General features: G+C 38.0%; 1 protein-coding gene across 6 annotated transcripts in view; it reads right to left on the reverse strand.

The window, feature by feature from the left end:
* The window catches only part of csde1 (cold shock domain containing E1, RNA-binding), a 102,713-nt gene that overhangs the window by 26,784 nt on the left and 63,056 nt on the right, over positions 1–12,873 (reverse strand). For all 6 annotated transcript variants that reach the window (XM_072563426.1, XM_072563424.1, XM_072563425.1 and 3 more), the window contains 3 exons: positions 8,763–8,870; positions 6,692–6,867; positions 1,692–1,804 (listed from right to left, as the gene is read on the reverse strand). In XM_072563426.1, coding sequence (XP_072419527.1) covers positions 1,692–1,804; positions 6,692–6,867; positions 8,763–8,870 — 397 coding nt within the window. The remainder of the gene's footprint in view (positions 1–1,691; positions 1,805–6,691; positions 6,868–8,762; positions 8,871–12,873) is intronic.

Consider the following 12,873-nt stretch of genomic DNA (forward strand, 5'->3'; position numbering starts at 1 on the left):
GTCCACCCAGTTGGATTACCCAGAATCCTTAGTAAAGTCAAACCTTAGGTTTGAAAGACCACTACAAATAATGTTGATCTCTCAAGCCAGATTTGAGTCTGGTATCAGACTTGTCTAATGAAGACAACAAGCAGGATCATAATATTCATTTGAAGTCTTGAGTTCAGCTGAACAAAGATATTTCAGAGTCATTTTTTAAAAAAGGGCAGAGATCTTCAAAATTACTTGATTCAAGAACAGGATTTTCATTTTTGTTATCAAGTGCCATGCATGAAAGGATTATCAGGGAGATAACCAAGAACCCCTAAAAACCAATATAAATTCAGAAGAGACATTTTGATTACTTTTTGAACACAAAGTGGTGAGTGATGCTTGCAATGACCATTTTCGACAAGAACCTACCCACTAGTCCTAGACATTTAAAAGGTGTTACAATCACCGAATCTCCACTGTTAACATCCTGTAAAAGGTGGCAAGATTTCAAAATACTAAGTAATTTCTTCTCATCTTGTGGTGTATTCATGTCACTTCATTTCTACCAAATAAAAATGACAATTTGTGCAAGGGACTCCAAATTGCAAGACCATAACGTGCAACATTACAAATTTCAGCTGATCAATATATTGGTTACTAAATTAAAACACCCAAACAGTTAAAAAAGGTAGGAATGTTCTGTTTAGGAACTGCATGTAGTAACTGTTGAGCATTTTACTAATTTTACCTGATTTCAGTCGTGCTAAAAATAGAAACTTCAGCTGAATAGCTCAGTATGTCCAAAAATCATTACTTGTGGGCAGTGTGAGAATATAAAAATATTTAAATAGAAGTGTCATGCTTATATGAATTAAACTGGACAAAATTTGAAGTAAATACCAAATTGACAAATAATTCACATAGAAGCAGAGTCATACAGTAGAATCCAGTTCAATTTCAATGCAGAAAATCCTATTTATACTGAATCAGATACAAAACAGTAGCCTCTACAGATTCTTTACATCCATTTGCATTTGTTTAATATTATGCATTGCAGTCACTTTTGGAATGCTCCTCATATACACTTGTAGCTAGTTAAACGCCAAGGTGTTCCAGTAAAGTTAGCACTTATGAGATTTAACCTTTTCTTTAAAAGATGGAAAAACTCCATGATCACTGCAGCAAGTATCAATATCATTACCTCTCAAGGTTTGCTAAAGTTTTAATTCACCAGAGTTAACCAGCCTGTCCCCACCTGCATTATTTGTAGCATTTCTGGTTGGCCCTTACAACTGTGGAAGACCCCAAAATCATAGCTCTGCTAAGCCAAACAGTTTAGCTTCAAGTTTTGTATCACTTAAGTCCACATTGTTACAATTCTAACAGTTTTTTGATGCCATTGCAAAAATAGATTCTCTACTGCTATAAAAACTGATCAGATTGGAGGCAATGGAAGTTAGAACCATAGAAAAAGGTTAGAACAAAATGAAACTCCGCCTACTATGTCTGTACTGGCAGAAGGTGAAAACTCGGAGCCCATTCCATACTCACTGTCCAGCAGCTGGCTGGAAGCCTTTTAACGTTCACAGCAATTAAATGCTTTTCCAGGTACCTTTTAAAAAAGTTCAGGGTTCCTGCCTCCATCAAATCAGACAGTGAATTCCAGCCTTTGCATTTAAGAAAAGCTGTTTAATCCAGAGTGTTCACCTGGCTCTTACCGGTTGTAATCTTGGCAACTTTCTCAGCGCTCACTTTGTTCCCTTTGCCCTTTGACAAACTGTATTCCACAACATCTCCGACATCCAACTCGTCGACATCACCTGAGAACTCACTGGGAACAAAATGTCAACTGATCAAATTTAACAAGCTCAGAAGATCGAACTAAATACAGTCTTTGCATTGATTTTGTGCCAAGACCAATATTTCAGGAGAGACTCACATTGGCACATAAAAGTATACTATGCAGGTTAATAACACTTCAGTACCACAAGTACATATTTAAAAATGGGTAGCCACCAGTGACCAAAATACACCAAATCATGTGTTTACTTTGGGAAGAAAACAGTTGTGCTTACTGGATGTGATAAACGGCCTTTAAAGTTGTAACTAGTCTAAAAGTATTACTTAATTGCAAAAGAACAATATTTTTACACCAATACCAATTTTGGCATTTCATGGGTCGTCTTCTCTTTCTTCTCACCAAGCCCCACCCCCAATCAATAACCTATTGAACATTGCTCAATTTCAAAGATATGTACCAGAGAATGCTCTTGTGCTAACATTTATGTCTTCAGCTCACTGTAGTGATCCTGCAGAGCCAAATGCAGGCTGGAGGAACAGCACCGCATTTACCACTTTGGCACTACACATCTTTGAGGACAAACACTTCACAGCATGAACACTCCCTCATTAGGATTACCTTCCCTTCAACATACCAGCACTTTCCACAACCTGGCATAACCATCTTATTTGCATGTGTTTGCTTTCAAAGCTAACCCATATCCTACCATTAAGACCTGTTTTGCATCAACACCTCTTGTCTACTATTAGTACTACCTCTATCTAATGTTCTGTGCACCCTCACTGTTCCATTCACATCTTCCTATTTTGAAAACAGTATAAAAAAGTTTTTAGACCATTACAGTTTTGATACAAGGCTCAAAAACGTTAACTTCTCTCTCCCGATCCTGCTGGACCTGATGGGTTTCACCACTTAAAATTTTAGATTTTCAGCATCTGCACTTTCCTCTTATTTTACCAGACAACAGCTGTCCTGTTTTGCAAGTCTCGTGTTCCAGATGTGTTGTCTGAATTTGCAACTTAAAAATGAATTTGTTTAAAGTAAAAGCTTGCCAAATTTTCCCCTTCTCTACAAAGGGAACTGTGATAAGTGAATAACTATTTTAAACACTGCCAAAAATGGTTAAAAGGAATATTGGATATTCAAATTATGAAGTCAACATCGTGGAATCTTCCAACTTGCTACACAAGGTTCAAGACGATACACCACCAACTTCACAGGAAAACCACAATGGGCTGAAACTGGGGTTTTGCCAAGATCATCCAGAAAAAAAAAGAAATAATTTGTGTTGCCTGCTGAGCAAGAGCTAGAAGGCACAACGCTACCAAGGAACTGCATTTACTAGTCTACAGTGCAAGATATGATTAAAACACAGAATGCCCTCCCAAAAACTAACGATATCAGAATTCATTATAGCTTTTACAAGGGAAAAACAAAACATGTTCAGAAAAAGCAAAATTTATTGATCGATGTGAATAGATACTGAGCGAACCAACACAAGAGTAACACTGATTGGCCAATTATTTCTACTGCAAAATGTCCTCTCCAGTTTAAAAACAGTTACTACTAAGTTCCAAGCATCTAAATAGGCGTACAATGTTGAGTCAACAAGACTGATATGCTACTAATGTTCTTTTGGTGCAAAAAGCTGCATCTGATGCCAAATAAAACAGGAGTAGTTTGACTAAAGAGGTACAGCTACATTTTGAATTACATACAGCTGGACCAAGGTTTTATCATGCCCTGTTTCCAACACTGCTTCCTGAACTACAACTGTTGTTCAAATCTATCCATTCATAAAAGGAGGCCTGGCTAATTAATTATGTAGGCTTAAAACCAAAGACTGATATTAAGTTGATTATAAATTCTACAAATGATGTACTCCCAACTTTACCATTGCCTTCAATACAATGCCAAACATTTTAGGCCTTCAAAAGGGAGACCAAGCTGGTGGTCAAGTCCACTCCAGATCACCTCAAGTTAGTTTACCTCATTGCCTCCAAGTTATGGACAGGCCGGACCACCTCAAAAAACAGTTCAAAGAACATAACTAGCAAAGTTAGGGTCTGGGTTATTTTAAAAAGGCATAATTTAGATATTCCAGGAGGGATGCAGCTGGTCAAACCAGCTAGTTTTAAGCAAAACAGAATTTACAAGATTAATGAAACAAAAGAAAAACCAAAAAGAACAGAATACCTTAATCTATCCAGATTATACCAATTTAATACTGTTCCAAATGATTGCACAGGAGAGATACCTGAACATGCAAGAACAAACATGGACTGGTTTCTTTGGGTCCAGCAGCTTCCAAACTGTCTGACTGCTTTCAGTGAATAGCTAGACTGCCAAAAAACCAAATCGAACCAGAGTAAAACTGAGCTGGAAGAACTGGCCACTCCCCTTTCATTGTACAGGTGTATTTTTTAAAAACTTGAAAGCTTTTTCCTTAGGCAGTACCCGTTAGCCATAATCAAACTGGCCATAAAACCCTTCAAACTTAGACTTTGTAGTCGCTCTCCTTTACGACCTCTGGGGAAAAAAAGCCAAGGACAGCGTAACGAGCAGCATCATACCCCTCGTCTGGAAATAGTTAAATCACAGCGGAAGCATTTAATTTGGATAAACATGAGGTACTGCATTTTGGTAAAAACAAACAGGGACAGGATATGTCCAATTAGTGGTAGAGCCCCGAGTACTGTTGTAGAACAGAGAAATCAAGGGATTATGGTTCATAATTCTTTGAAATTTATGTCACCAATAGACAGGCTGGTTGAGTTTAGTACGCTTGCTTTCACTGCACAGAGCTTTAAATATTGGGGTCAAGACATCATTTGGAGGCTGTACAGGATGCTGGTGAGGCTACTTGTGGAGGACTGCATACACAGTGCTCGTTACCCTGTTACAGGAAGGATATTAAATTGGATAGAGTTCAGAAAAGATTCACCAAAATGTTGCCAAGAGTGGAGAGGTTTGATTTATAAAAATAGGTTGGATAGGCTGGGACAATTTTCCACTGGAGCAAAGGAGATTGAGGGGTAACCTTCAAGGTTTATAAAATATGCAAGATATAGATAAGGTGAATAGCAAACTACCTCTTACATATATTTGATTTACAATAGATACAATTATATATACAGCATTTTGGAAAAGGTACAGCTTATACAAATGTTGGAAATCTAAGCAAAACCAGATGAATTTAGACTAGGGCTTATTATTCAAAAATATTTGTGATGAATATCTTTAAACAGTTTGAGTTAGATTCATCTCTGGTCTAGTGCAACTGCAAATGCAGAAGAGTATTTGATGTTTAACTACAAATTGAGGGGTGATAGATTTAAGACAGATGTCAGAGGCAGGTTCCTTACAGAGTTGTAAGGGTGTGAAATGCCCTACCTGCTAATGTAGTCAACTCAGCCACATTAGGGAGATTTAAACAATCCTTAGATAAGCACATGGATGATGGGATAGTGTAGGGGGATGAGCTGAGAATGGTTCACAGGTTGGCGCAACATCGAGGGCCGAAGGGCCTGTTCTGCGCTGTATTGTATTATTCTATGTTAAAATATTGCGCTAGGTAAGGTGCGATTCCCCAGTAACAGTATGCAACAGTATCAGATGTCTATTCTAAATCAAGAATGAAATGTCTGAAAACTACCAAAACAAAAAAGGCTAAGCAGCAAAAGGGCACAAACAGACAGTGCAATGTCTTTGAAATAAATTGAACTCAGATTGTAACCAAAGCCATGTATCTTTCACTCTTCCCATTTCCATCACTCCATATAAGCCTCAAATGATTTTTGGGGCAAAGTTATTATAGAACATGGGGAAGGAAAGGGCAAAGAACAGTTAGAAATTTCATTAAGCCAAATTTGCCAAGACAATGCACATGAAAACAGCAATTGCTTCGAGCGGTCATACATGAGTGTAGTCATGAAATCAGGACTTTAAAATTAATGCACAACTCTTTTCAGCTGGCACACAAAATTCAGCTGGAATGAAACCTTTTATGTTTAACATTCTTCAGATGGCAAATACTTGAAAAGCAAATCAAAAATTTAAAATATATATGGACATCTGACCCAACTACCAATCACTAGCTGCATGCTGAAAATCGCTCATGAGCGACAACATCACCTGGTGACTGTAGAGTTAATTTTTTTCCCCACCTATGTTGAACATAAAAGTACTTAAGCTTATGGCTGATGGATTTTAGGAATACAAAAAAAAGGGTCACAAGCTTGCACAATAATTGCCACTTAAACTTATTTGCATCAACTGGGTGGCAGAGTCGTTAGCACTGCTGCCTCACAGCACCAGACACCCGGGTTAAATTCCCGCCTCAGGCAACTTTGTGGAGTTTGCACATTCTCCCCGTGTCCGCGTGGGTTTCCTCCGGGTGCTCCGGTTTCTTCCCACAATCCAAAAAACGTGCAGGTTAGGTGAATTGGCAATGCTAAATTGCCCATAGTGTTAGGTGAAGGCGTAAATGTAGGGGAATGGGTCTGGGTAGATTGCTCTTCGGAGGGTCGGTGTGGACTTGTTGGGCTGAAGGGCCTGTTTCCACACTAAGTAATCTAATCTAAAAGTCTATGGAGTAATAAATTTGGTGTAGAATGCATTTAGCAGCTTAAGTTCTCGATTAGAAAAATTATGTAGCCAGGGATCTCAACTTGAGATTTGAAAATCAAGGACAAAACGTAGAAGAATGCAGCCTTAGAAATTCTACATAAAGTAAAAAGTAATGCCAATGCAATCCAGATGATCAAAAAACTTTAAAAAGGTTTTACTTGGGATATCAACACATGAGCAAATAGTAAACAATGATTTAAACTTTCACACTCACTGGCATGCATTTTACCGTTAACTACATTCATATTATTTCATTAATACAATGTAGGAATCAAATATTTGGCTCACCTGTAGTGGAAGAAAATTTCTTGATCATGTTGAGAAGTTTCAATGAAACCAAAGTTATCCTTCAAAGCAGCTACATATCCTACAAGTCTCTTGGCATTGGGGTTACGATTTAGAATTTTGATTGACACTGCACTCTGGAGACCAGTTCTTTTAACTTCACAGATACTAAATTCAATCTACATGGAACAGTAGATACAAAAAAGTTGAAAGAAATTTTATTAACCTAATATTTCCATGGAAGAAAGACTTTTTAAAAAAAAAAATCAGGAAGCATATGCCAAAGAATACACATACTTGTGATTCGCGATCAAGTGCTACTCTGAAAGGTTTTGGTAATTAAAAGGAAATTCTCAATTTGAAACTTCAGATGAACTACGTCCAATGCTTTTAAAAGATCACAACGACTCCAGGAAGAGATCTTAGCTGGTTTTTCAACAGCCAGCCATGGACTACTTGGTTATAAAAAAAAGGTCACTACTTATCTAGGATTAAATTTTGCTAGTTTTTTGGGGTTAAGGCTTTGACAATCAATGTGATGCAAAAGGAGTAAATCAAGTTAGTAAAGTCTAGTGCTGTATATTCAGTGAACTCATTTTATAATTGAATACCTTAGACAGTACCATTTCCGAACTACTACCTTTAGCTCTCTGCTCTTGTACTGCTTTCCATTAATACCACTGGATGTTTATGGTTTGCCTGCTCTTACTTGCAGGAATAAACTGTGCCCACACTATTCATTCTTTTCAATAACCAAAAAAATGAAGAAACATAATCCCTCAAAAAAATTGCCAGTTTTTAAAAATATGCTGGGAATACTGTACAGATTTGAGTTCAATGTACAGTAAACATCAAGCTGCTTCATAATGGGAGTACACAATAATTCACCAGAAAAGCAAAATTAGCAGAAGTCAATATTGGCTGTGTTGAATACAACAGGGCAAAGATCAGACAAAAATGAAAGAGGAAGCTTTTCAATTCAATATAATGATGAGGACTAATTTTATTTTTTCAATACCCTTCCGCCGAAGGATGAAGTGTAATCAAGATAGACAAAATAGTAGCTTCCAGCCATATTAAGAGACCTAAGGCATTTAAACAGATTTTAGTCTTTGAAAATGTCACAACACAACACATTTCAAAATTTACTTAGCAGTCCTGCCATATGGACCAACTCATTGGTATACTGTATGCAGCAAGTCACATTTGTAAATACTGATGAAATCTGTCATGCTGCATTCTCATTTTGTTTTGAAAATCAGTTTGAATAGTAACAAATATTGCTAAATTCAGAACTTCATACAATGGCCACATGGTGGCTCTCTATCTGCTTCTCAATTTTAAAAAGGATGTGATGCACCCAAGCAGCAAAGTGATGACATTGCAAACCGAGTCATCTGACATTAGCCACACCTGATTGCGGGAACTCCTGCGCACAAATTTCCTGTGTTTTCCCTACATTATAACAGAAACACAATAAGCTCACTTCACTGGTTGTAACATGCTTTGTGAATCTCGAGGCTATTAAACCCATACATAAATAAATCTCTTACAGCAAAAGGGCAGGAGTTTCAGCAATGTTCGGGGCAATATTTATCCATAGATCACTGAAAAACCAAGGTGTACTGTAGAATTTGATTAATTAGCAAGCACATTATTGATGTGACGACAACACAGATTAGTTTCCTCTATCTAGCAAATCCCAAATACCTTTAGTTTGCACTTTTCCCTGATCACCGTCACTGACTTGGTATAGTTGTGTCAGCTCTCTCACTATTCTTGAACTAAACACTTTTTAGTCTCAAACTTTTCACAGGACAAGGGTTTTTTTTTTAAATATAAAAAAGAACCCAAAAATACATACGAGAGTCAAACATTGCTCTCCTCACGGTAAAACCTAAGGTTCAGCACTCATTTTCCATAATTAAATGACTGTGGAGATATTAATTTATCACAACAGAAATCCAAATCATATCTGGATCTTTCAGAAGTGTGTCAATGGTTCTTATAATATGAACTTTTTACCTAAATTAACAATCAAAAAACTTTATACGAGTAATTGAGCTTCTTATACCTTATCACCAAACTGTGGAATTGCACATCCTTCCAGGTCTTTTATATGGTATGGTACAGTCATTCTTACCCCAGCTTCCTCATATGCAATGATTCCCTCTTCTGCATCCTAAAGAGCAATAGAATAGAATGAGTTAAGCAACTGTTGAAGCCACTCCCTTCCACATTAACCAGGTCAAGTTTACAAAAATTTTTGTGGGATGCTTAGTTCCTAAAAGAGCCAACTACATTCAAGTAGGATGTATAACAAAATCCAATGCATGAGATCAAACTTTGTTTTTCAATTAAATTCTAAGCCATTTTTGAAAATATAACACTTCATTTCCCAAAACAGTACTTCAAAATATTTCACCTCAAATGTTTAGTACATATCATTGCCGTTTTATGAAAAAAAGTAAAAGCATAGAATCATTAAAGGAAAGCTGGATAAAGAGGGAGCAAAGAACAGAAGTTGCTTTTGGCTAGAAACTTAATTAGACCAACTGCATATGGTTACAGGGAGTTAGCAGGAGATGCTGCTTATAAAGTATTCCCTCCATCCAGGAGGGAAAATTGCAACAGAATATTCTCCATTTGGTCCAAAGATCAAAGCTCGATATCATCCAAAGAACAAGCAGCTTGCTTGGCCAGTAGCCCATCTACCACCTTAAACATACACTCCCTCCAGTACCAGCTGCATTGTGTACAATAGGCTTTTGCGATACAAGAACACATCTTACAAATCCACATACTTTTTAACCTAGAAAACAAGAACAGATGGGGAATAAAAACACCACCAACTCAAAACAGCCCGACTTTAGTATCAAAATCCGGGACCACTCCATCCACCCCAGAAGTGAATAAAAATTCAAAGTCAAGCATTTGGAGAAATAGCCTGTTTCTGAACTATACGTTCCATGAGTCAAACAGTGACAATGACATTACCATCAAGGTTAGATGAAAGTCACCTGAACCGATCAGTTCATTCACTCAGAATAGGTTCAAGGGTCGAATGCCTATACTAATCCCATCCGGAAAGTCTACATCCACTATTCTATAATTATTTTTTTTTAAATTACTGTTAAAAGCTTATTTGCCATCTATAAGGCAGAGTTCCTAGTGATCTTGTATACTTACAAGTTTTCTTACTTCTACCAGTTAACATTACCCCTTCGTTCCTTACTTTACAACCAGCAATAGGGTAGTCAGGATCATGTGACAAGGCTGGAAAATGTTTCCACCCACTATACCTATGATGTACATTCAAGATTACACATTGTGATTTTAATCTTTACATTAGATTGAACAAAACAAATTGACAGACTCAAGGGTGAGTTATGTACTGGGACAGTTTTAGACAAGTAGTTCTAGGATCTACTAGGGAACAAGCTATTTTAGACTTGGTAACATGCAAGGAGACAGGATTAAAGCATGATTTACATTAAAAGTATCCTCGAGATAAGAGTGATTACAACATGAATTTAATCGTCAGTTGGACAGTGTAAAATGTCGGTCAAACTAATGTTTTAAACTTGGGTAAAATGCTCAAATGCAGAGATGGCTACAGTGGACCAAAAAGATACAAAAACTGTAGCAGACACTTGCGGAAATAATTCAGAAGTTGTTCATGTGATTGTAAAAAGGAAACTTTATCCAGTGAACTGTGTTTATTCTATTGTTAAACTAGTCTTGGGTTACTGATATAGAGTATGACCAGGAAAGCTGGAATAAAAGACTACGATTACATCGAGACAGAGGACAAGCTTTCAGTTGATCAATAACACTTAGAATTCTCTACTCATGAGCAGTGGAAACTGGATCTTCAAATCTATTAGTTAGATGGAGCTTTGATCCATGCGGGAGACAACAGTTACAGGAGACAGGCAAGAAAGTGGAGTTAAGGTCACGATCAAAATCAGCCACAATTTTACTAAATATTACAGAGGTTAAGGGCCAAATGGTCTACTCCTGCTCTCATTTCTTTTATTTGGGCATTATTAGTCCAATCATTTTAGCAACCTTCAACTATTTTTGGTTTAATGCTCTTCATGATCACCTCATTTGGCTGATCATTTACAACAATTTGCTCTCAAGGCAAACTTTTAACATGAGCAAGATACTTTCACTTTGTGGATCTTCCATTATCTGGTTTCCTTTTCAGAAAAGTTCCTAACTGTAAATAAAACATAGCCTCAGTCTTATCAATTGGAATGCTTTCCACTTAATCATATACATTGCTCGACTCAGGTTTGTTTTCAAATGTTTTGTCACCATGCTAGATAACATCAGTGAGTCTCCGGTGAAGTACTGGTGTTCTGTCCCACTTTCTATTTGTGCGCCTTGGCTAAGGTGGGTGATATCATTTCCAGTACTCTTTTCCTCACAGAGCTTGGTAAATGGAGTCCAATTCTGTCTTAATTGATGGATTTCCAGTTTGAACGCCAGGCCACTAGGAATTCCTGTGCGTGTCTCTGTACCTGCCCTAGGATGAACGTGTTGTGCCAGTCGAAGTGATGTCCTCCTTCGTCAGTATATCAGGGTACTAGCGATGGTGGGTCACTACTTTCGGTGGGCGGTTTTCTGCCTGTCTGTCCGATGTAGTGTTTGTTATAGTCCTTGCATGATATTTTGTTAATGACATTTGTTTTGCTGGTTGCTGCTACGGGTCCTTTAGGTTCATCAATTGTTGTTTTAGTGTGCTGCTAGGTTTATGGGCTACCGTGATGCCAAGGGGTCAGAATAGCCTGGTAATCATCTCCATTGTCTTTGACGTACGGTAGAGTGGCTAGAATTTCTGGGTGTATTGTATCTCCTTGTTTAAGAATTGGCAGACTGTGTTTATCAGGACTTGTTCTTCTTGAATACACTGTATAGGTACTTTTCTGTATTGGTATTGTAACCTTACCTGCAGATAAAGGGTGCATGACCGTCATCCTAAACAGAACACAGTACATTGAAAAAGGCTAACTCGCTGCTCACAGATACTGATACCTAACAGGTGGCGATAGACCTGACTCCACAGCTAGAAGACCGTATCATAGCTACACTGGGCAGCATGGTGGCACAGTGGTTAGCACTGCTGCCTCAAAGCGCCAGAGACCCGGGTTCAATACCCACCTCAGGCAACCGACTGTGTGGACACGGTCTACGTGGGTTTCCTCTGGGTGCTCCAGTTTCCTCCCACAGTCCAAAATTGCTAAACTGCCCATAGGGTTAGGTGAAGAGGTAAATGTAGGGGAATGGGTCTGGATGGATTGCACTTTGGCGGGTCGGTGTGGACTTGTTGGGCCGAAGGGCCTGTTTCCACACTAATTAATCTAATTCAATTTGAAGAATCCTCATAAATCCAACCAAATTAACAAGACAGCTCTCAAAACAAAAATGAAACCTGATGGATCCAACACACACTGCTTCTACGGATTACCAAGTACACAAACCAGGGCCCAGAACATACTACAGCACCCAGGAACTATGAGCAGCCAGAGAAACACATCTACACAGTCTATTCAAGAAGAACAGGTACCCAATAAAAACAGGCAAAAGTGAATGCTGCAGATTTAGAGATTAGAGTCAAGATTAGAGTGTTGCTGAAAAAGCACAGATCAGGCAGCATCCGAGGAACAGGAAAATAGATGTTTTGGGCAAAGGCTCTTTATCAAGAATGAGGCTGGGACCCTCACTGTTTGGAAAGTTAAAATCCCCTACCATAACCACCCTATTATTCTTACAGATAACTGAGGTCTTCTTACAAATTTGTTTTGTTCCAGTTCTAGAAGTGGACAATTAAAGGAGTAAATTGAGACGTAAATTTTTGTTTGGTTGGTTTTGACCCCAGTATTAACTGTACTACAATTGGAAATAAGTGATTCTGCATGAACAGTGGATAGAATTAATTAAAACTGAATACTGAGTAGCTGGTTTATCCAGTTGTGTGTTGCATATTTGCCTGTTTTGTGGATTGTGGGGTTCGTAAAATGGTTTCGTGATGAACAAATGTACACTTTTTTCAGGCAAAGACAAGATATCGCTTAAAAGTAAACTTGCGCAATTCTGGTCTCCCTCCTATTGGAAGGATGTTGTGAAACTTGAAAGGGTTCAGAAAGAACTGAAGGATGTTGCCAGGATTGGAGGAT

Source organism: Chiloscyllium punctatum, chromosome 45 (genome assembly GCF_047496795.1).
Source record: "Chiloscyllium punctatum isolate Juve2018m chromosome 45, sChiPun1.3, whole genome shotgun sequence".
NCBI lineage: Eukaryota > Metazoa > Chordata > Chondrichthyes > Orectolobiformes > Hemiscylliidae > Chiloscyllium > Chiloscyllium punctatum.